At 45.7% G+C, this 25,418-nt stretch overlaps 1 protein-coding gene across 2 annotated transcripts in view; it reads right to left on the bottom strand.

Annotated features, from left to right (window-relative positions):
• Positions 1-21,967, bottom strand: part of LOC135369803 (uncharacterized) — a 51,606-nt gene extending 29,639 nt beyond the window's left edge. Inside the window, exons 1-3 of one of the 2 annotated variants that reach the window (XR_010415126.1) lie at positions 21,545-21,588; positions 9,185-9,260; positions 5,217-5,282 (exon numbers count right to left, since the gene is read on the bottom strand). Coding sequence is in view for 1 of the 2 variants with exons in the window: in XM_064603335.1 (XP_064459405.1) it covers positions 5,217-5,282; positions 9,185-9,262; positions 21,880-21,916 (181 nt within the window). In the remaining variant the exon portion in view is untranslated. Of the gene's footprint in view, positions 1-5,216; positions 5,283-9,184; positions 9,263-21,544; positions 21,589-21,879 lie in introns of those variants that run through there. The other variant, XM_064603335.1, reaches the window with a different exon arrangement.
• Positions 21,968-25,418: the final 3,451 nt, after the last annotated feature.

Raw genomic sequence — 25,418 nt, 5'->3', positions numbered from 1 at the left:
AAGTAACGGGACTGGAGCGAAAAAGTGTATTTATTACAAAAATATTCGAACTCAATTGGTGTCCCCTTCAGCATGCTCCCCTACCCTATCTATACAACGTCCAGCACTGTTTTGCCGTTGTTGGAAACAAAGCTGGAAGTCATCAGGTGCTAGCCCCTTCAGTAGCGTTGCCGTTCTAGCCTTCAGGTCGTCCACAGTTTGCAAACGTGTTCCCTTCAACGAGGATTTCACCTTCGGAAACAAGAAAAAGTCACACGTAGCTAAATCCGGCGAGTAAAGCAGGTGGCCCAGCACAGGGATCTTTTATTCGGCAAGAAACTGCTTCACCGACAGAGCGTTGTGAGCTGGAGCATTGAGGTTTCTGGGAACGAGTTTGGTGCAGACCTTGCGAATGTTCAACTGTTTGTGCAAAATTTGTCGTACGGTTTGTTTGTCATCATTCACCATTTCTGCTATCATCGGTGTTCTCAAGTGGCGATCGTTGCGAACAATTGCATTAATTTTCTCAGCGTTTTCTTCTGTTGTTGCTCTGACGGGACGACTCGGTCTTTCATCATCTTCAACGTGTTCCCGTCCCTTGGCAAACAGTTTATGCCACTCAAACACTCGCGTACGTGACATCCCATTATCACCGTGCACCTCTTGCAGCAGCTTCAAGCACTCGCTCTGAAACTTCTTCAGTTTCGCTAGAAATTTCAGGTTTATCCGCTGCTTCACTTTGACAGTTGCCATGATTCCGGCAACACGACTCTGTACTCCTCCCTGCAACGGACTCCAGCAGATAGACAACGAGTGCCAGCAAAACGCGGCTTGTCGTGGCTCGTCATGGAAGGTTCAAGGTCACTGAACTGCGCGTGCGTGTCCCGCTCCCGCGAGGTACACTTCCTACCAGATGCCCAGTCCCATTATTTATTAGCCACACCTCGTATATGAGATATACGGGGTTTTTAAGCGTTACAAACTTTTTATTAACAAATTATGAGAGCAGCATTGATGTCGTTTTTGCAATTGAGCGTTACCGCGAGGTAGACATCCTCCAGAAAAGAGTACAAGATAACCTATTGCCTAAAGGTCACGCATTAACTGCTTAATTATGGAATTCCTGGCAAAAGCGAGATAGCAGAATGATAGGCGTTACACTCTAAAAACAGGACATCCCCTCATAGCACGTTGTGCGGGGGGGGGGGGGTGATGTAGGGAGAAGGTGCGGTCAGCCTGCTCTGTACTGGCGGCTCGGTGCACCCAGGGGAGGGAGGAGGGGGAGGGTGAAAGAGGGAGGGGAGAGATAGAGGTGGCACAGCAGAGGGAGGGGCGTGCTAACCCTCTTGCTCTGGAATTTGAGTAGTCCAAGAGGACTACCCACCACAGAAAACATGTGAGCATCCCTCAGAAGTCTTCATTGGGAAGCTCCCTGTACCACGGTAACCGCCAGGATTATTGGCGAAGTACCCCATCGCACGTTGTGCGCCAACCATTGCCACGTATGGTAGGGTTATCACTTCTGATCCGAAGAGAGAGGAGCGCGTACGCCCTCCTCTCTCTTCGAATCAGAAGCGATAACCCTATCATACAGTGTCAATGGCTGGCGCACAACGTGCTATGAGGTGAAGTTCTGTTTTTAGAGTGTAGGCCAGCCTCGCTGAAATTAAGCCATTTCGTGTTTACAAAGATCTTGAAAAATGCACGTGCGTTAAATATCATATCTCATAAAATTTTCATATGCAAACCGAAACCGCGGTGACCGGGTAACGCAAGGAAGTACGCGTCGGTGGGCTACTTAATTCGGAGAGATGGAGATGTTTAAGGAGGTGTCGGTCAGCCGGGCATATAAACCGCTTCCGTCACAAATAAGGGTTTGCGCGCGAGGGTGACGCGTTCCGTTGCGCGCTTGTTCGGTTTCCGCTCATTTACACATCAAAATCGGAGGAGTGATATTTTAACGCATGGGCGAGCTTCAGGATTTTTTTATATGTGGGGCGGCTTTGAATGATGGTTGCTCCCATTCTATCTTGGTTTTGCCCAGAATTCCCTAATTAAACAGTTACTTAATGAATTTTAGGCAATTAGAAATCTTGTAATTACATACTCCCTTTCAGAGGATAGCCATCTCGTCGTATATCTCTTGCAAAAAATCACACTCTTAAAAATGAACTTCACCGCACAGCATGCTCCTAACCAACCATCATCTCGAATGATATCGTTATCTGTTCTGATTTGTTGAAAACGGGAGGCGTACACCTTTTTTGTGACAATTATGAACAGCATAAGTGTCAGAAAAAAGGCGTACGCCTCCCGTTTTCAACAAATCAGGAGAGATAGCGGTATTATTCGTGATTACGTTTGGCTAGGACCGTGCTATGCGATGAAGTTCATTTCTAAGAGTGCACATCTATGCTACTCTCATAGCCATTTTGTAAAAATTCTGCAACGCTTAAAATCAAACGCCTTGTATATAATCTGATATAACAGTGCGTGATACTGAAAGGATCATGCACATATGTTTTTCGTTTTTTCATATTTAAATTTTTCATGCCTCCTGAAACACGACAAAAAGAAAAAAGAGCGCAAAACCAAGTTACGTTGATAAAAATTTCCATTGGTTTGCATTATATCATGAGATTGTGATGTAATTTATCTTGATCACCTACCCCATAATTCCTCAGTAAATGTAGTCGTCCAAAAAATATACCGTAGTTTTGTTATACGTTGGAAGCTTGGTACAGCGATGGACATGCAGTTGAGAGGAATGTTCCCTTGTCGTGTGTTTTTCATGCATCGACGGGTGACGTTTCGTTAAAACCAGCTCATGGGAAAAATACCACGGAAAAATGATCATGAGATAAGCTTCACCAATTGATAAGCCACAGAGCGCCCTTGAGAAAAAAAAATGTGTATAAGCCGCGGCTAATATGCATGAAATTCGGTACGTCCCAAAACTACAAAAATGGATGAGCCCACGCACTGTTTCGGATATTCGGATATGCCATGGATGGAGTTCTTTGACACTTTCCGAGATAAGCGATTGAGAGCACAACTATACTAGGGGTGTTCAAGTCAAACCGGGACTTTCTATCTCCTGAGTGTACAAATGGCTCGCGCTTCTTCTTTTTCGTCATTTTCACACGCGACAGGCCTCCGCGTTCACCAAGTGGTGGTCCAAAGTTTGTGCAAAACAAAAGACACGTTCTGGACAAGATGGCCGACAACGAGGTGAGCGCGCACATCGAACAGAAATTCATAGAAGACGGCCACGATACACTGAGCTGCAGCAAAAGGTTCCGAGACGGCCGTACATCAATGCAGGACGACCCCGGCCGGCGCGGCTCAGAGCCCAGTGTCAGAGTCCCTGAGAACATCCAGCTTGTGGAGCGCCTGATCCTCAAGGTCCGACGGATAAGATGTCTCGAACTGGCTCGAAAGACGGACCTTTCTGTGGGAACGTTGAACACTATCACTCATGAACACCTCCAGTTTCGGAAAGTTTATTATTTATTTTTCTATTTATTCATACTGCATGCGCTGCCAATCGGCATGCGTAGCAGGAAGGGCAGATACAACAAGCAAATTTCAGATGTAACAAATAAAGAGAGTACGTACATACCTTGACACTGATAACATATAGATGACAGCACTAATTACGGTATTCTGACGCTGTACTACAACCTACATACAACACATCACAGCACAAAGTTAGTGCCCGTTGGGTCCCGAGTCGGCTCTCGGTGTTTGACCGCCAGGGAAGACTGGAAATCTCCCGAGAGCTAAGATACCGTTTCGACACTGAAGAGCAGCCGTTCCTTCATCGAATCACCACCTGCGATGAAACGTGGCTGCACCATTTCACTCCTGGGTCTAAACGCGTATCAAAACAGTGGAAGCATCTGGGCTCGCCAGCTCTCAAGAAGTTACGAAGCACCCGATCTACGGGTAAGGTCATGGCCACCATTTTTTGGGACAAGGCTGGCGTTGTTCATATCAGGTGCGGATCTGAGGGGGGGTCCAGGGGTCCAGAACCCTTCCTCAATTCCAGACTTAAACATAGGGTTCGATGGACCAATTCCAGCATGCACCTGGCACTTGTCCAGAGCTGACCCCCCCCCCCCTCAGAAAAATCCTAGATCCGCCCCTGGGTCATGTTGATTTTCTGCCCAGTGGTACCACCATCAATAGTGCATATAACTCCCAGGTTCTCAGGGATGTGCGTAAGGCGCTGAATCAAAATCGGCCGGGCCTCGTCACCAAAGGAGTCCTACTCCACCACGACAATGCACGCCCGCATAATGCGCTCCTCACGACACGCACCTTACAGAAACTTGGGTGGGAGTTGCTGCCACGTACATAAGTGCAGCTGGAGATTACGTTGAAAAATAAAACTAATTTCTCGCCTGTAAGTTCATTTTACTTTTGCAAACAATGAAAAGTCCCAGTTTGACTTCAACACCCCTCGTATATAGTACAAATATAACATTGTTTGAAGTATCCCATATCCGAGTATGGACAGCAAGTTCCGGTTTTCACTGAATGCAAAACCAATGGTTGCAAGCTCATACCCGATGACGCAAATGAGGTAACAAGTTTTTCAGTCAATGCAGTTCGAGGTTTGAAATATTTTTTTCAACAAGAGTCACTGCTTTATTTTCTGTAATGGCTTTGGTGATTATCATCTGCATCAATCAGCTCGCTGGAAATGACGGCTTTAATTATGAAGTCTTTCCTGGCATTGAGAAAATAATGTAAGGGGGCATAAACCATGAACACACCTACTCGTCAAGTTCTGACATCAGAACTTGATTCACTCAGTCTATTAGCATTTGTTATAGCAAACATGTGACCTCATTCACTGTTCGTCATTGGCAGAGACGACTGCCATGACATCAGAGCTTCTTGAGTTTTGGTATTCGTGGTGCTGCTTGTCTACACATTTATTTCCCACATCTAGTAAAATCAGCAATGCAGCTTCACATCGACAGAAACGATTGCACGGTTTTCTGTGTATCTTACACCCTCCTTGGTTTTCTAATTGCACAGCCAATCAAAGCAAACAGCCAATGTGTTTACTGGATTATGTAAACCTTTGTGGCCGAAAACAGGACTAGTGAATTATTCATGTAAATTAAAGATTATATATCCTTGATCGCTTGTTTGACATGGTTGTTGTCAGAATCATGTCAGTATCTTAAAATAAAAAAAATATTCAAGTGATAATCTTTACGTACCATTGTAAACACTGAACAGGTCCCTATTTCTGAGGTCCCACACAGTGAAAATCCAGTCCGAAGAGTCTGCATGGAGAAATGAGGCAATAACGTATATTGCCTTCCACATTTGTCTTGACAGAGGGAGAGATTACTCTACTTTCTTTAGATAAAAACTTCGTACCGAACTATGTTTACATCAAAGGATCGATATAGTATATTTTATTGATTTGTTTACACAGATAGCTGTAATGAAGCAAAAAGCTGTGAAGAAAAAAATGAAGCAGCTTGACCCGTTCACAATTCCCAAAACGACTGACAGGTAGAAGCAGTATACACCATCACAGGATATATAATACGAACAAAAAGTACAAATCGTCTTACGTGGGACATGCACAAGGTCAAAAAGACAGCTATTCGAGATGGTGAGTATCACGCCAATACTAGATCGCATATGATATATTGATGATACAGCATCATAGCGTAATTACTACAAGCAAAAGCTGCAAATCTTCTTACGTGTGACATACACTAAGTATTTAAAGAGATTGAAACATTTATTTTACTGAAGAACAAGCTTTCGGACGGAGTCCGTCCTCCATCAGGTGCGATACATTGAACACTTGGTAGAGATATTTATACTAATGTACATCAGAGAAAGGGGACAGCGAAGGTGGTGAGGAGGAGATACAAATTCTTATTAGAGAGGACTGAGGGCGCGAAAACGAAAATATAAAAGAAAGTGATGTATAGTCGAAGCGTTACCGGAGACCAAAACCGTTGAGAGATCTCAACTGAGCGAACATCGTAAAGAAGACCGCTGGAAGAAATATTACACTGCTGGGGTTGGAGAGATAAACAATGGCAGCACTCGTGTTTAGCCTGCATTCTAACGTACAGAAACTGAGAAAAGGCTATCGGCTATTAGAGGTTTGCAAAAGTTGTACATTCTTAAGACGGTAAAAAAAAGGAAAGAAAAAGTAATGAGCAAAGAAAAATAAAATCTGGAGAAATTGTGACATGTCTGCTGAGAACACAAGGTAATACTACAGTTTAAAGTTAGCGGGCCCTGGAGTTGGTAAAAAAAAACAGGGCTAGGTGCTAGACTTCTCCCATTTTTACGTGTGACATGCACAGAGTCAAATGGATAGCTCTCAAACTTATGGGTTAGGCCTCTTCAATGAGCTGTGTATGTACAGAATTTAGAATGTCTGGTCTTGCTGAAATTCTTGCCCATCACTATTATCTTTTTCCTGTTTTTCACGACAGCAGCCATGACGATGACGGTGTTGCCACCTGGTATGCTGCTTTGCAACTGGGTTGCAACATGTTGAGAATCTCTGCAACTATTACGGTGATGACTGGACGAACAGTGATGATCACTGTCGGCCAGTGCACCGGCTTTCTTTTGAATGACCCTATTCATTTGAGAATAAATTAATTTGCCCTGTGCTAGTCAATAATAATTAATATTAATTAGCATGAACATTAATAAATGAATTAGCCTGTTTGTATTAAGCTACTTCATTTTTTCTATGACTATCAGTTGCCTACAGAATGCCTGCTGTTGCTGATCACACTCGCTGGAGGGCCCAATTAATTCCAAATTTAAATGCCTTCCGTGTGTTCAGTTTCTATGCCACATTGCGGTGAACTAGTGGTCAGTTCTTACTATTTGCCAATATGTTCAGTACCGGCCGACAACGTGCCCAGCCTTCCCAAAGAACACACGCGGTCCTCAGGACGTCCTGAGGATAACACTCTCGTACTGTCCATGAAGAGTCATTCAGGCACGTCCTGTGCCCGTACCTGTGGGTAGCTAACGGGACGAGAAACATTACTTTGTTTAGTTTACCTGTTCAGACTTTCTAAACACGTTTGTTTTCTTTTTGGGCGGATCCTGGGACCCGATTGACATTTTCCTGAAATAAAGGGTGGTCCAGGGTGAAATTCTCTGCATCTAAAAAAGATGACTGTCTTTGATAAATGGAGCGCATTACTCGTGGAATGGAGAGAAGCGCGCGATTCTGTCGCACTGCTTTTGACTTTCAAAGCTCCTACCTGAACGTCTCAAACCAAAAGAAGTAAGAAACATAGACTTTGCATTGATGTGGACCTAATACTTCAATCAATTCCTGACTTTGAGTATTCTTTCTTTGCGTAATCGAAAGAAACATGGATAGCTCACCTTTCGTTTTGTGTCACAGGCGAGCAGGACTCTCGAATGTATGGAGGATCGTGTTATAAGCAATAAACAGTGTCTGTTTTGGCTTCGGAAGAGAATTCTAGTACATTTCGGAGTGGGTTTCTCGGACTTCGTGCCCCTGACAAGATTTTTTTTGCATCTTTTATATTTCTCTCTGGTTTCTCTTTAAACCGCTGCGCTCATTGTCCATTAAAAATTGTACTAGAAACAAACAGCGAGATTGTATTGCGGAAGTTAATCAAGATGTAGGGAAAAAAGAGAAGTTATCAGGACTGCGTCTGGTTTCGTATAAATTATACGCAGAAAAATGAGGTACAGGTGGGTGCAGGTGAAGTTGTCCCCACAAGGTCCTGCAAGTGCTCCAGGTTGACACCCTGAGGGTGTGCAGGTGATATGACCGGGAGTACCACTTTAACACAGAGGTAACACTGGGAGGACCAGTTGATAACTTCCTGAGGATGTCATCGTCGTCCGGGGTTGACATCCTGGGGACAATCGCAGGACCGTTCCGTGTTGTTGGGGTTTTTGTGTGAAAATTGGTTAGATTTCAAATAAACGAATTTTAAGTACTATCGCTACTTCTGTGGTCGCGTATTTCCGACGGCGTGACGTCGTTCCCTCAGCGGAGACAAAGTACGACGGTCACAGGAGGAAAGGCTTCGCAACTCTCCGAGACGCCCCCTCCGCCGTGGCATTCCTATTGTCAAGGTAGCACCCTCATTGTTTCTTAGGCAGTGACGTTATCTCGTTTCCCCATAGAGCCGGCCTCGGTGCCTCAGTCGGTAGCGTATCCGCCTTCTGGCCACAAGACGTCGAGTTCAGACCCAGCGGACGACAGTGCCAATTTGGTGGAAGGGTACAAGTTGCACATGCGCGCCGTTGTCACCTGGTGACGTTAAATGTGGTATGCCTTCTGTCGAGGTTGTGGCGCATGTTGAAGAACCCTCAAGTGGGCAAAATAATTTGCAGACCTGACCACTGCGGCGTCGCTTATGATCACCGTTGTCTCGAGACGTAAAGCCCCGAATTATGATTATGGCTTTCCCAAGAGTAAACTCTGGCATGTCCTCAATGTACATCGTTTGCTCTAGCCGTGTATTTTATTGAATAACAGCCAAACTAAACGACGGTACTATATTCTGTGGTTCACATGAAACGAAATGATACTGCGGTTTTCAAATCGAGAGAAATAGGTGCAACCCTCGAAATGTAATTTATCGCACAGCACGTCTCGTTTATTTCTGGCTGTTCTCCACAATATGTTGTCCACCACAAATCAGCATCAGGTTTTCTGGTGGCCATAGCTAAAGCAATGGAAAGAAAACGAAGCCACTTCCACTTGCACGGGTCTAACATTAAAAACATCTTGCTGTTCTTCAAACATTGTGGTCGCTCGTTATGTAGCTCCACAGATTCAATGGCATGTCTGTATACTACTTTCGTGTGTAAAAATCGTGTCGTCTCCTGCAAGTTTTCGCCATCTTGAGGACCACCCTCTCAAGCCCGCAGCTCACGGTGCGCTGACAAAGGTGTTGCTATACCACTTTGCTATGCACTACTGTATAGAACTTGCAGATAACTTATGAAACATTCGCTGAAATTATAACATAGGTTTCAGGAATGATGAGTGTGGGCCTTAAAATGGCGGGTTGATGGCATTCAGTTCCACAAAGAGTTACTCAACCATTAGAAACCCTAATGTCAACAACCTGCATCGTATCAAATGTTCACCACCTTCGACATGTCTTTGAATTACACTAATGGGTTAACAACTTCCACTTACTTCCGCTTCTAATCAGTTTCACTGCCTTTACTTTTGCCAGAAGATTAAGGCCAGTCTGCCGTTCCTCCACAGGGGCCTCTGAAAAATACAGGTTGAGAAGAAACAAGAGAGACGCTTGAAATCATCAGAAATTGGAAACTATAAAGGCGGACACCCACTTCAACATAGAGCATTTTATCACGCATCTAACGCACGAATACTGTTTCTCAGTTGGATCCAGCTTTCGTACGTGTGTGTTTTAATGGTACAGGCTCCGACAAAGGTTTACAGAACACGCGAGCGGTGTATTTTCACCTCGGTATGACACCCTAGCGGCAAGCGCAAGCGGGCATTGGTTAAGAGGTGTGGCGGAGTGCGCCGGCAGCGACGCCAATTCAAACCACCTCTCAAGCACATTCAAGACGTACTGAAACCGAAACTACCGCGGTGTGTCGCTCCCAGCGCGCTAGCTCACCCCACTGAACGAGTAAATTTTTCTACCAACATTTCCGGTCGACGATGGGGTTCGCACCAAGGACAAAGTACGCTGGAGCATATTCCGTAAACTTTTGTCCAGACCTTGATCGGTGAGTACAGTGGCCACGGAAAGTTAAAATGCAATGGACTGCTGCGAAAGAAAGGCACTGCTCGCTCAAACTCTTTAATGTAAATATGTTACATAATGTACAATTCTGTTATATCAGCCCAGGGTACGTAGGTTTTTGTTTTTGTCCAGCTAGTTTTTGTTTGTTTGTGTTTGTGGATACGACCGAATTTTGGCATACTCGCAGCATCTGCTGCTGTTCTCATATACCCCATCGAATGACAGTTAAGCAACGCCACTACATGTACAAAATCATTGCAAAATCAAAGCCTAAATTTCCCTGCTTTGTAGTAAAACCAACACTGTCTTCGTCTCTCCTCGTGCTCTCTGTCACTGCCCTCGATCTCCCCCGGCACTCCGCAAGTCAACGTTAAAAAAAAAAGCAAGTGCCACCGTCAGTCATTCGAAAGATGTTATTGGACATGCTGTTAAGCGTATACGCTGAGCACACCGCCGTCTACAACTCAGGGTCCTCTGCACTTGTAAGTTCGTCGGTCGCCTTCGTTATTCCCCTAGCCCACGTGTCTCACGGGTATCGCCTGGCACATTGCACTCCCTCTACGTCCGCGGAGCTTTACGGTATCTTGTCGTTCCGGCGGTATGCTTTGCGCCAGGCTCCCCGAATGTGGGTGGACTCCAGGGCAGTCCTGCAGTGCATAGAGAGTATGGGTGCACGAGATACATTAGCTCCAATTGTCACGGACCTCCTCAACGACGTTCAGAGTCTGTGCCACGTAGGTCACTCCATCACTTTTCAGTTGATCCCGGTCACTGAGGACTACGCGGAAATGAAGAGGCTGACAAAGTGGCTGCTACTGCCAAACAATGCCAGGAGCCGATCCCTAATATGTTGACCCGTCGTGACAGGAGAGTATTCTTGTCGGCGATGATCCAACCAATGGCGTCTTAACAATATTGCTGGGACATTACAGCCAGGTCCTTGTTGCCGCCGTAGATCCAACTTTGTCGTTTTCCCTCCCAGGCCGTTTGCCCCGCTGTCTCTCCTCCCTTTTGCATCGACTTCGTCCCAATGTGGCCTTCACCCCGCAGTTCAGACGCAGGCTAGGGTATGCTTCAACTAGCTCGTGTTCCAAATCCGACATGCATTCAACACGTCCTCATCGACTGCCCTCTGTACAGTTCGGAGATAGCAATGCTCCCGTCCCAACTGACCCGTATATCAACAACAAGCCACTCAGACTTGCAGCAATATTGGGTCCTTGTTATAACCCTGTGCAGCACCGTCAATGTCTGCACTCATTCTGTCTGCCCTTGACGTCTACTAGCCTGCTTGAATGCCTTTTACTTAAGAGCTTTTTTCATGAATGCGGAGATGTGATCTTCACGGCATACATCTCCTGTGGGCGACCGGATGAACTAGTATCCCTATCAGTTACGACGCACCCGCGTGTGTGATATCTCATTTGCGTGTGTCACGTGCGTGTGCGAGTGTGTATGCCTCATCTTTTTCATCGTCATCCTACTCATATGTTAAACCCACATGCACTGAGGTATGGTATCGCAGTTATTGCGGTGAATCTCCCCATCCCATCGTCATTCATGTAGTTGTCGTTCCTTTAAGTGTATCTCGCTGGCACTGTGCGTGTGAAATAAATGATTTTGGGAACAGAAAGTAGCAGGGCTACACTGGTTCATCAGCGTGGACGCTATTTCGAAGTGGTCATTCATTCCTCCTCTTTTTCGCTAAAGGGAGTACCTGACCACTAAAAACGTCAATGCAGACAGCAGCAGTAAGCTATCAGCCACGCACTTCCCGATAAAAGCAGTTTTATGGGAGATATAAAATGGAAGCGTTGAACCGGTTCGGTTTTTGGCGTGGCTGAACCGGAACTAAACCGAAACGAAATCGAAGCAACGCGAACCTGAACCCAACCCGTATTTTTTGCGCTTCGACACCCTGAATATAACCACAGTGTTTCAAGATACCATCATGTATAGGGTTTGGCTGTGTGAACACAGATGCATCATCTCCTCTCAGTTCTTTGATTGTGAAGATTTATGCTGTCTGAAACGTGGCGATGACCGACGTCCAGTACGACAGAGTTGCAGTTGGCCCTGAATTGGGGGACAGATATCATCTGATATTGAAGTACTCCGCAACTCGTTTCAGACAGGTTACTAACGAGACTCGTCCACCTGACGCCATGCGTTGGGAATTCCACGTGACTAGCGAAAACAGGCTGACTCCGCGTATGCGGAGTATCGAAGGCGCGACTTGTCAGGTCGCAGCATCTGCTGTTTTCAGTACAAATGCCACGATACTGTGCAGTGCCAGGATGCCTCAATTCAAACCAAAGCATAGGTACACACACTCGCAATTCATACATTTCGATTTATTGGTCAAATTCAACAATTGTTCAAATTACTCGTTCAGGCACCTTAGAACTCCGGCTTACGAGAACAGGTTGGGCAGCAGAGGACGCGCCTGTATTGGCGTGCACCGATTGAACTTGAGACCACGGGCCTGTTTAGGGCTAGGATGAAGGCGGCGTTTATTCTGCGGCGTGTCATTCTTCGCAAATCTTGAATGGTATGTCTGTGAGATTGGGCTGTACATTGCACATGGTGCCGAACCTTTGGTTCGCGTACAACGAGCAAAAACTCATTTTGCATCACATGTGGCAGCATGTACTTCACTCATACCGAAAGGGTCGTGCTCGTATAACATTGCTAGAAAGGTGTGTGTCTGAGTTACAATGTTAGCATTCGTAATGATGTCCAGGTAGGATCGGTAAGCACAATGTTGGAAACTCGAAATCAAGGCTGAATTCAGGTAGATATGCATGTGTTGAAACAGCGATCAACCAAACGCTTGGACAGGCATGAAAGCATCAGGTGTTGTTGAAGTGCTTGTTGTAGTTACAGCTGGATCGCCACTCTTTTCAGTGATGTTACACTGAACATGCAAAAGGCTAGACTGAATATCAAAGAAGCCTCTACCACGTCCTGGAACACCGTACTCGATCGATCACTCCGCTTGATGTTGGCAAAGAAGTAAGATTTCCCCCGCTTCTCCGTGAGTCGAGCTTTTTTTTACCAGCCTTGCATTTTCCTCCTTTCCCTGTGAATCACCGAAGTAACTGGTCACGGATTTTATGTACGAGTACGGCATCTCGAAATGATGCTCCCTGCTGGACTTCCTCGGCTATATGCCTTGTGGCATCGAGGAGCTTTCTTCCAACATATGGCGCTACCGTCTAGGTCAGTATAGGCAAGAAACGCTCGATATATCATCAAATATGTCTCCTCCAACCTGACTAAATTCGGGAGCAGAATAGTGTGGTAGATGCTCCCGTTCGCCTCTACCAAAATGTGTTACACAACATGGTGGGTTTGTTATATACATTTACACAAGTGGATCCTCAACCCGACACGTCAAGAGCCAGAAAAGAATGGAATGAAATCAACTATCTCGTTTGCCAACTCGATTTGAATGGCTGTAAATTCCTTCGCAGACACATACCTATAGTAGAGGTTTGAGAATAAATAAAACATCACATGGTTCCTACCCTGGACTCCAAACGGTATCGATCGAAGAACTGGAGCTGTCACGTCACCCACAAATTCGTTCTCCATGACAGAATATGAAAATATAGTTTGGAGCAGGGAATAGACACACGTCTTGTCCGGCGATTGCATAGGTTGAGAAAGTTGTCCTCGTTCCGAAGCCCAACATCACAGCCAAATAAGGATGAAAGGTCACATAGCCGTCGCTCATTCGTTCCAAGTGACGAATCCCGTTGAATGGGTTACAGGCGAGGGGACGAGCATCTTGCGACAAATGAAGTTTTGTTCGATAGGAATGGTTATTGGCATTAACGAGGTCCTTCCCAGATTCATAGTAGCATTCTAGAACTTCCGTTCGTGAACGATAGGTAACTATATTAATCGTTTCTTCTGTTTGTGCCTGGTATTTGAGTAACTTCACAAGTGACCCTCTGTCCAACTCTCCACAACCGATTATCTTTTGACCGCTTTGATTACCTTAGGTGAAAGAGTCGCACTAATTTCCAATCCATAGTTCAGAGGAAGTTGTATCTCATAATGACCGCTACCACATATAGTTCTTGCCTTATACTGCAAATGCTGTGCAAAAAATTGTCTCGGGGGCAAGAGGATATTATCACTAGCGTCGTCGAACTTGATCCTCGCTGGTGTTTCAAGCGTTGAACAGAGGAATGCCGTTTCTGATACACTATTGACTGTGTCGGTGACATCTGTAATCAGAAAAGGGATGCTGATTTCTGTTAAAGCGGCCTGCCACCTTCCCTCCAACTTCTGTGGATGGGCTTGCTTTAGTCGAAACTTGCTCATTGTGTTGTCCGGAAGCACATCCAAAGATGCATTTGAGAATAGGTTCATTAAGAACTGGTCGACCATGTTTTTTTTTTGTTTTGTTTTCTGATGAAATTTCCAAGCGTACGCCTATTTTATATCACCAGAAAATGCGTTGAGGCTGCCAGAGGAAAACTAGCGTGCTGTAGCTTCAAAGTGAAACTACAGACGGTCAAAGCTCGAAACTAGAGGGCGCCTGGCAACCACTCAAAACCTAGGAATTTGAAACCAAAACCAAAACTACAGGTGGTCAGAAACTATAGGGCAACCAACCTAAGTGACGCTCTAGCGCGGCAACCAACCTGGGTGGAGGGCTGATCATCACGTTTGCCCGATCAGCGCATGCTGTGGCGCGACATCCGTTGTTGAAACTGACACCGAAACTACCGACGGCTAACGCCCGGTGTGTGCATCACATTGTTGATTTCTGCTGCAGCTGCATCTCCGGTCTTCAGTAGCTTTTCCAGTCCTGCTATGGCAGAGCGCACATCAGCTTGTCATTGCAGCAAGTGATCGCCTTAATGTCCCAAACAGTGACTCGATAGGGTCACTACTGAATTTCCTTGCGATAACAAAATAGAATTTCACCTTGAGCTGTAAATGTCACACAGGGCGACAGCTGAGTGGACAGAAGTAGTGCCTGATATGTCTCAGCAGTGAACCTATGTGCAGAGGTCGCTTGGTTCTTGCGCCCCTCCATATACATGGGGAATGTCACTTGAAGCCATTGCAGGCGAGGGTCATTCGGGTCATCGTAGTGCCTCACGTCGGGGTTGCGTTGCTCGATATGTTGATTCTTGGTGCTTGTGTCGTGGAGGTACACACCAGGTACACATTCTGCATGAAGACAATTGATGGGTCTGCCTTGGCAAAGGAAAAGTTGTAACTGTGTCCTGCTTGTTGCTTGAGGAACTCCAATGCTGAGGTTACGTCTGGAGACAATACCTCTACAACTCGTTTCACATTCATCTTCTTTATACTATTTGGAAATACATGTTTTCTGGTCAAACTCCTGAGATGCTTCAGAATCCAGTTTTTTCAAGTGCGAGGATGACACCTCTCCATCCTTGCCGAAGTTCCGTGCAAGAAACTGACAACGGATTTTCTACAGTGCGTGAGAGTGCATTCTTCAACGCATAAGAAAGGAAGCCTTTTCGGGTTGCATGGACGCGGAATGCTATATGTCAGAAACGCACCACAGAGCTCCTTCATTGCATTGACATCGACCTTGTGGTTATCAGTCACAACGCGTAGCATCATGAACCCAGTTCTGTTCATCACATAGTAAATTAACTTTGACAGCTGTTCGCCATTTAGTCCCTTGGTAAAGAAGTCTGGCACTGAAATTAGGTAGGACGTGGAGAGTGCATTTACCACGAAGCACAGTAAGGAGTTTGCCAGGACCCACTTGCTTTAGAGTTCATTAGCTACTTCCAAGTCCACATGGCCAACGAAACAATCCTGCTGTTTGTTGTATTGCTGTTTCTCTTTAATCAGCATCTCATCAACGATAAGAGAACAGACCCTGGACTGGGGCGCATCAAGTTTTTCGAGCTCTGTTAGTAACCGGGCTTGCACAAGATTGTTGAACTCAGTTTCTCCACGAATGCCACCGATGAAATTCTGCACTGTATTTGTGCTTGGGAGCTTCAAAAGCATTTCTTTCCGCATGTGCTCGTATCCCTTTACAGACAAGTGCCGCAGCACTATACAATGGCGCTCGACGACTTCCGGCCAAGGTGGTTTCTTCCGTTTGAAATTAACTATTTGATCCCGTAGGAATGCAGCAGAGAGGTTCTTTTCATTTGCTTGTTCTCTGACGTGTGATAGATCGCCAAAATAAGAGTCATCTTTCATTTTCTAAGTCCGACTTTGTGGTGATCCACTGTCCCCGCGATGACTTTTCAGCTGCCTCTTAAGTCATCCTTCCTTTCGTTTCCATTTTGCCCTCTCTGCTGCTAACGGGCTTGAGATTCCTACAACTGCTTGTGTTCCTTGGTCTGCACCTGTTACGTGAACATCTTTATCATACACATTTGCTTCGACATCAGACGTACTTGCTTCCCCATAAGACTTGTTTCGAGATGGCATGTCCACTATTGTGCTGACCGCTCCTGAGCACTGCAACAGTCAATACTTCTTCATGCTGGCCCCTCAGGCTTCACGGTTGGTTCGAAGCACCTCATTTGTTTCTTTGGTGCCTCATCTTTGCCATTAGAGTTCCGCGCAGCTGGTTTTTTTCTGACGCTTGCTGTAGTCCTCTCCTTCGTGGGCTTGGGGCTGCATGTAGGATGGGTATTCTGGAAACACGGAAGTTCCCTTTCTGAGGCGCTGTCGCTTACTCTCAATCAAGACATCATTTTTGAAGTGTTTAATGCACACACTTGAGTAATTAGACGTGGTGTTTGGCATCCACACATCTCTTTTTACAGCAGCTAGCCACTTCTCTTGTGTAGTCGCGTCCACCGGGATCTCGTGGAATGACACTCCAGGCACCTTACAATGCATTTTCCATCTGACCGGCATCGCGGCACGCAGCAGTATGCCATTGAGGGTTGAAAGTTCCGCTGCACGAAGCAGCCTACACTGTGTTAGAACACAATATAACGTACACAGCCTGCTCTTATCACAGTGTGTTGCAGTTTCACTCAACGGAAACGTCTTCAGACGAAAACAACACCGATACTTCAAAATGCACACGAGGAGAGGACCATAGAAAGCAAGCCGCTATCCTTACGTAGCTGTCGACATCTGGCGGTGAGCGGCGGCGTAACACATGCCGGGGCGAGGAGGAGCGAGAGACGGGGCAAAACAGGATATCTGACAGGCGCAGAGTCCGACTCGCATCGCGAAGCAGGATGTCGGCTGTTTGCAGCAAGTGGGAAGTTGTGTTGCAGTGCATGTTACGGTGTGGGATTGCCACATATGTTGACTGTTTCGAACCGTGTGTATCATCTACGGGGAGTTGTTGGATGTGACGACGTATTGAATTGGGCATTTTATTAGTGCGTTCCACGCCGTACCGGGTGTTATGCGCCGTGTGCAAAAACGAAACTTATCTTGCGCTACAGACACAGAGGCGAACAGGCGAGCTGGCGGTGAGGATGATCAAGCAGTGATATTGGGGGGAGCGTGAAGGTTAACAGAGCACAGCACAAAATCTTACGCAGTCCACCGTATGCACTGGGTTAGATCGTTGCATTTCAACGCTGTACGAGCGTAGTGGTTATGCTGAAGGTGACGAATCGACTTCCACGCTAACGTCATGATGCTTGCCTCCAGTTGTATATTGCACAATACAAGGGCAATAATATGAGAAACAAGAAGATGAGCAGAAGAAGAATTCGGAAGTTCGAGCTATCAGGGCAGATAAAACAAGCCTACGAAGTAGACGACAGTGCCGTCTGCTTCGTAGGCTCGTTTTATCTGCCCTGATAGCTCACCTGCTCTGATAGTTCGGGTTTCGGACGTAACAAAGAGCGACAAAGAGCGAACGATATCCGAAATTTTCGACAGTCTGCTTCGTTGCGCTGCGGCTGTGATGCTGTCTTTCACGTCACTTGACGACATCTGGCCAGCGCCAAAACATCCGGTACGGCATGGAGCGGAGAGAACTGCTCTCGCACTAAGCCTAAAGACTGCGGTATACGGCATTCAGAATGCATGGGGTCTGGCATTCTTCGGTTCTTATCACGGAACATGTTGGCTGTATAAATGAAAGCTTGAGTTTTTTGAAAACTTCTGACAAATCTACGACAGTGTACCAAATTTAGTGCTTATTAGTCATGCATACGATTTTTAACGCTTTTTCAAATTGTGTCCGAAGATCTTGCCGCACCCTGTATTGCGGGGTGGCACCACCTCCCTCCCCATCAGCATGCCATATGGTCCATCGAATGTAGAGAACGTAATGTGTTTCTTTTTGTTGTTCGTTTTCTGTGTGCAAAGGACAAAAAATTCGTTCGTTGAAGCGGATGCAGTTCCGTATCAGGACCACTGGCTTTTTTAAAGAAAAAAGGAATAAAAACAAAAATCAGACGCTTTCACATGAAAGTGCAGCTAATTAAAAACGAAATTAAACAGGAACGGCCCTCGTATATTGCGTGAAAGGAATAAAAATTGAATTTTATCACCTGTTTCTGGAAGGCGATGCGCCATCTTTACTGAGAACCTTCTGATCTAACCCGAGGCACAGTCTCGACGCCCGCACCGCCTATTGCATGGCTGTGTGTGTGGGGGGGGGGGGGACCCCCAGACCAGCCGCCGGCTCTAAAGCGAAACGCACCGCCTCCAGAACACTTTCGCCACCGGCGTGTCTGCTCTGGGGATCTCTGACTGGCTGCACATGGTATGTGTATATATTTGGATTCTCATTGGTCTCCGAGACTTCCTCAGTTTCCTTCGCGCTGATTAGGCGAAAGTCATTTGATTGAGGTGCGAGTATCCGAACGGTTGGTCGAACGGAGGAGAAAGAAAAACGACAGAGGAGACATCGCGTCTGTCCGGCCACGCCTATTCTCTCGGACTGCAACCGCTGTGGACGCAGACGCTAGGGGGTGGTCTGAGGTTTTGAATGCTTTAGATTTAGATTGTGGCGAACTGCTAATGTGAGAACGGAATGGCACATCCAACTGATCATCACCACAGCAGGAAGCCGAACATGACAGGGACTCCCTGCCCCTCCAAAGGACACAGAAATCGTCAGAGAGGAAGTCTGGACTCTTTCCGACGTCCTGCCCGCAGGTGAACGGTAAGACAATTTGACAACTTTTTGTGAGTGAAGGAAGTAATGCAGGTTTATCACGTTAAGTGTATTACGTACAACATTTACGAGTCACTCGATACGTTAGCGGCGTTTCATTGTGCAGTGCATTGCCGTAACTTGTATGTCTCTGATATGCCGCTAATCAAATTATGTGTGGTTATGCTAGTTGCCCCTCATGCACGTCGCAGCCGTTCATTCACTGTGATCTACGAACATTTTGACAAGTGCGCTTTGGTGTTCAAATACGACATCAAGATCGATTGCCTATCATAGCAGTGATTTTCGTGGAGAGTTACGGATCATCAATAGATTTTTTTGTTTTGATTTAGTTCTCACGCAGCCATCGGCAACAACGACGCACATAGCTCAGCATTGGCATCCGCCGGAAGCTGCCATTTACGCAATGGTCCAGGGAAAATGGCGGGCGCCCAAACCACGTGATCCCCAGGAGCCACTCACAGCGTCTCCGAGGTTCCTGCGCGGGAAAAAAGCTCGGGCCCAGTGCGCATGCCCAGACCGACCGCCTTTCTCAACTTCCTCCCCCTTCTCTCCTCGGGTTTTTTGTCTCTCCTCTCGTCCCCCCTACCCCCCAGCCTCGTCCGTTTGGTTTGTCTTTGGCGCTAGCTGTAGAGCAACGATCATGCTGTCCCAAACCAGAAAATCAAAAAGCGATGGTGTATGACAAATCAAGTTTATTTGTCCTCGGGAACTGCCTCGAAAAAGCTACAGTACATATCTTTTTACGTCTTGTAACATGCTTCACTGGAGCTTTAGGTGCTTCGACATCGAAGGGCAGTTCAGAAGCCAATGCTGAGCTATGTGCGTCGTTGTTGCCCATTGCTGCGGGAGAACTGAAAAAAAAAAAAAAAAAGAAAAGAAAAATCTATTGATGATCCGTAACTCTGCACGAAAATCACTGCTATGATAGGCAATCGATCTTGATTTCGTATTTGAACACCAAAGCGCACTTGTCAAAATGTTCGTCGATCACAGTGAATGCACGGCTGCGACGTGCATGAGGGGCAACTAGCATAACCACACCTAATTTGATTAGCGGCATATCAGAGACGTACAAGTTATGGCAATGCACTGCACAATGAAACGCCGTTAAAGTACCGAGTGACTCGTAAATACGTAAGTACGTAATACACTTAACGTGATAAACCTGCATTACTTCCTTCGGCCACAAAAAAGTAATCAAACTTGTCTTACCGTTCACCTACAGTATGTCGGAAAGAGTGCAGACTTCCTCTCTGACGATTTCTGCGTCGTTTGGAGGTGCAGGGATTCCATGTCATGTTCGTCTTCCCGCTGTTGTGATGATCAGGTTGATGTGCCATTCCGTTCTCACATTAGCAGTTCGCCACAATCTAAATCTAAAGCATTCAAAACCCTCAACTACCCCTAGCGTCTGCGTGCACAACGGTTGCAGTCCGAGAGAACACGCGTGACCGGACAGACGCGATGTCTCCTCTGTCGTTTTTTTCTCTTCCGTTCGACCGACCGTTTGGATCCGCGCGCCTGAATCCAATGACTCTCGTCCAATCAGCCCGAAGGAAACTGACGCCAGTTCTTGGAGACCAATGAGCATCCAAATATTTGTACATATAATGCACAGCCAATCAGAGATCTTCCGAGCTCGCGCGCCGGTGGCGACAATATTTTCGAGGCGGTGCGTTTCGCTTTAGAACCGGCGGCTGGCATTGGCTTCTGAACTGCCCCCCTTCGATGTCGAAGCACCTAAGCTTCAGTGAAGCCTGCTACAAGATGTAAAAAGATATGTACTGCAGCTTTTTCGAGGCAGTTCCCGAGGACAAATAAACTTGATTTGTCATACACCATCGCTTTTTGATTGTGTGCTTTGGGACAGCATGATCGTTGCTCTACAGCAAGCGGCGAAGACAAGCAGACGAGGCTGGGTGGTAGGGGGGACGAAAGGAGAGACTTCCGTGAAGAAAGGGGGAAGAAAGGAGAGAAAGGAGAGAGATAAACCGGAGGAGAGAATGGGCGGAAACAACGAGATTTGGCCGAGGCAGACCACACTTAGGGACGACACAAACATGTAAGCCTGAACGCCCAGAAATCAACGAATGCAACAACTCAGGCGTTGAGGCTTACATGATTGTGTCGTCCCTAAGTGTGGTCTGCCTCGGCCAAATCTTGTTGTTAACGTCGTTTACAATTCCCCCTGGCCGTGTATGAACGAGAGAAAGAGTGAGAAAGATGTAAGAGAGAATGGGAATAGCGTGGTTGGTTGTCCGTACCCCCTTGTACTTGAGGCACTCAATGGCTCATGGGAAACGGCGTGCTGGTGTGGTGTAGTAGTAGCATATCTGATCGGAAATCAGAAGACCCACGTTCGATTCCTGGCGTCAGCGCCTCTTTTCCCTGAGTTGTTGCATTCGTACAATGGGAAGGGGGTTGGGAAAGGCGGTCGGTCTGCGCATGCGCACTGGGCCCCAGCTTTTTTCCCGCGCTGCTGCTCGGGGCCGCTGTGAGTGGCTCCTGGCGATCACGTGGTTTGGGCGCCCTCCATTTTCCCTGGAGTGGTGTAAACCGGAGCTTCCGGCGGATTGCCAGAACCCCCTATCTGTATAACCTAACGTAGACTAACCTCACTAAAGTGAGGTGATTTAGCCCAATTCAACGGCCCTACCTCTTGCAAGATGGCACGTTTCAAATCCGATAGGCTCAGCATCCTCGTGTTTTTCCTGCGCTAAAAAGTTAATCAGATAGGGTTGTTCAAATGCATATAAAAAAGTTCTGGTCCACAGAATTTTCTCATCCTTACATTTGTAGACTCATTATATGACCTTCTTCCACTCCTCTGCAATATTCACCTTCCGCTTTCACAAATTTTAAAAAACGAGTGGTCCCCATACGGAACTACACCCGTTGAAGCCTCTGTTGTGTCTGCTTCTTTTCTGTCGTAGTGCTCCTATGGATCCCCAATATGCCGATTTTGAAAATTGACTGTTCTGCTCAACTCACCTCTTTTAACTGCAGTGGCGACCTCATTTTCTGCCATATTATTTCTACTTGAGTGCACTGGAAACAAATCTTCTCCGACTTGAGTAGCCTGAACACCTTCTTCTTCTTCTTCTTCTTCAGCCACAAAGGAAATGGCCCTTCTCCATCTTCCTCGTTTTTGTCTTTTACGTTTAGTCTGGTGTCCGCGAGAAAACAATTTCGAAAAAACAAACTTTACGAACTTGATCCATGTTCTACACCAGGATCCACACCTGTCTGCCTGCGCCGTTTCTCTTGTTTCATTAGTATGCAGGTATTGTGAGTATTGTGAACATTGGTCCATCTTAAATGTACACCAGCTAGCCTGCATCCTTTACGATCTGGGTGTGATAATGACTTCGGGAAGCCCTCTATTACGACGAAACAGCAGGAATTTCGCAAAATACATTCTATGTTTAGCCCAGTGATGGGCAAAGTACCTCAAAATTATACTTAAAGTAAAGTACCAAGTACCCTGCATCATTAGTACTTCAAGTAAAGTACCGAGTACCCAATTCCAAATGTACTTCAAGTAAAGTACAAAGTACTAGGCAAAGCACTTCAAGTACTCATCAAGTACATATAGCCAATTTGATCTGTATGACTTTGCATTTCACTGTTTAGTATCTGTGTCTTGCTTTTTTGGCAAAACTTTAGAGAGTATTCTTGACAAATGCTTTGTAGCCATACATAAAGTCCGAAGTTAAGTATATAAAAATATAAAAAGGCATAGAACCCTGCATTGGGAGTACTGAAATGACAATGGACCAAGTCATTGTGCTGCCGGTTGCAGTGTCATAACGTGTGCGTGTCTTAGCATTCCATTCATCTTACATAATCATAAAAGCGTCGATACTTTTTCGACATTTCAAGCCTCTCAACGACAGATTTGCTTCAACAAACATGCTCTTTAAAAGCACAAGTATCCCGTTTTGGTAAAATGTCAGACAGGGACTCTTGGTACTGCATCCCACTAAAAGTGCTAAAATGACGGGAGGGCGGGGGGGGGGGGGTATATGTTTATTCACACAAAGGCGGTAAGAAGACGAAAACTCAGAGATAGCCTGTGATTTTTTGTCTGGCGTCCAAGTTTGGGTACTTCAGTACTTGATGGGAAAGTACTCGGAAAAAAGCACTTGAAGTGTGGTACAAAGTACATGATTTAAACTGTACTCAGAGTAACTGGTACTTCAAGTACTGCCCATCACTGGTTTAGTCATAAAAGATGGGAATGCCAAATCTGAGAGTAGACATCCCGTGCGACCTTCGTTCCGTCGCTTTCTCAGGAAAAAAAAATTCCAACTGGGACCGGTTCAAACTGTATCATTGATCTGGGGTATTGAAAACGGTTCAAACAGGTTCCACTCCAGTAACCAGTTCCAGCAGAGGTCGGTGCCTCGACCATCTGGGATTTCGATGATTTTTTTTTATTTGTTTGTGGCATTCCACTTCACGCGCACAAGACAAATGCAAAATATTCCGGTCCCGAAGCTAACCGCTTCTCCGGTGGCTGCAAACTTTTGCAACATTTGTAAATATATGCGGGGCTCTTTTCTTGAAAACCCTTTAGCGGGTCGCGAAAATTTTAACGGGATGCGCTTGGAGGAGGGTATGTCTACTTTTGAGCGTGTTTCTAGCATTTTGAATGTAAGACAACAGAGGAGAATGACTGCGTCACTTCCACAAAACCTGCAATATTGATGATTTTTTTAAATGCCGCGTCCATATCCAAGCGATTTTTTATTTCGCTTAATCACCACAATGTGGACATGACGTTAAGAAATTTCATGCCGCTAGGTGCAGCCGTTTTATAAATAAAAAATCGAAAATTTCAGTTTTTTCGCAAAAATGCCCTAGTAGAGATGACAAAAACTAACCGCCGTACAGTCTAGAACCTCAGTCGTTGTATCAAAATGTAGCTGAATGCCTCTAATTTGCGATAATAAAATATCTTGAGGATGTTTTTTCTTGGTAGGAACATACATTTTTTAAGTAGAGCGGCGTAGGAGCCACGCATGTGAAGTTTCCAGAGTCTGTCGCTCTTTTCGCCCCACAGCTCTTAACTGCTGAGTGTTCTATACACTTTAATGACAAATGCATAAACAAAATAACTAGTGGCAAGAGACTTCCCTAAAGACATGGAAAACATGGAGCTTAAGATACACAGAAAAATAGCCGAAGCTCTGTGGGTTCATGCTCAGCATATGTTTACAATTTGATGGTGCACTCCCGGCCGAACACAGCGGTTTCACTCTATATACTTGACCGTACAGTATACCGTTCTCCTGCTTCTAAATCAACGTACCTCACAACACAGAAGAGTGTCGTTTATTGAAATTCCTGTTGATATATGATGCCATTTTGACAGTTACTTACTTGTCTTGAACCACTTCACGTTATTGAACCAAGTTAAACCAACTCGTTTGAGCCAAGCAAGGGTGTTGTGTCGATCGGGCTTCTTACCAATACATTAAAACCATGGCAGGCCATACAAAATTTTGAGGTAGTTCGAATTAAACCAGAGTATGGCTTATCAGAGCTTTAATGAAGCACAACCTAACTTACTTAAGCAATGTCCTGCGATAGCTACTCCTACATCTATTCTTATAACATCGATAGGTGTATACTATGGGAAATAGACGTTTTATTTTTCAGACTATAGGCTTTCTGAAACGACAAACTGAGAAGCAAAATAGAACAACCAAATGGGTAAAGGGTGTTCTTTAAGACATATTTTTCAATGAGGGGTTTGTAGAAATTCACAAATAATCCGTCCAGCGGTCATCACCTACTACGCGTGTGATGCCTCGCTACAATATAGGAATAGGCAGTAGTTTATATGCGTCACGTCGTGCTGACATGCTAAATGAAATTCTTGGCTCATACTGATTACCCCCACCAGCAATGCCCTTTTCAAGATCTTGAAGGTCACGCGCTAACCCCCTTTGAAAAACTTTGTCCCATCCAAAATACTTGAAGTCCTTCTCGTAACACAGGAGTACAAGCTGCTGTGAGTCAACCAGTGTTTTAAGTGATGGTGACAAATTTCCAAGAGTGCAGTATACTCGAAGCATTATAAATTTTATACATGCCGAAGCTAGAGAATCGACAACTTGATAGGCATCTTGATATAAAATAATGTTAATGCTGGTCTCTTCAGAGGCAGGGTAGTTTTTCAAAACCTCATCATCTGTGAACTTGGCATAAATGCGATCATTTCTTGCTTCAGGGTCAAGGCCCAACCTGCTTGTAACATCTGGGTTGGACAGCAGATATTCAAGCGTGTTTTTATAGGAACAGAGCTATACCGCCTCAATTCATTTGCATTGTCAAGCTCGAGATGTATTTCTACTGCCTTGTTATAGTGAAATGTTCTCGTGTAGTACATATTTCTTGTGTAACTTGGGCGCAGTCTCCCTCTCAGGATAATGGTGCTGCAAAAGGGTCATGCTGAAAACAATTATCAACCGTCTTGTCTACGTCTTCCTTCGACATCCCACAGTACAAGCGCTACTCTAAAG

This window comes from Ornithodoros turicata, chromosome 10, assembly GCF_037126465.1.
Source record: "Ornithodoros turicata isolate Travis chromosome 10, ASM3712646v1, whole genome shotgun sequence".
NCBI lineage: Eukaryota > Metazoa > Arthropoda > Arachnida > Ixodida > Argasidae > Ornithodoros > Ornithodoros turicata.
The sequence above is the reverse complement of the archived record's forward strand: the minus strand, read 5'-3'. Positions and strand labels throughout refer to the sequence as shown.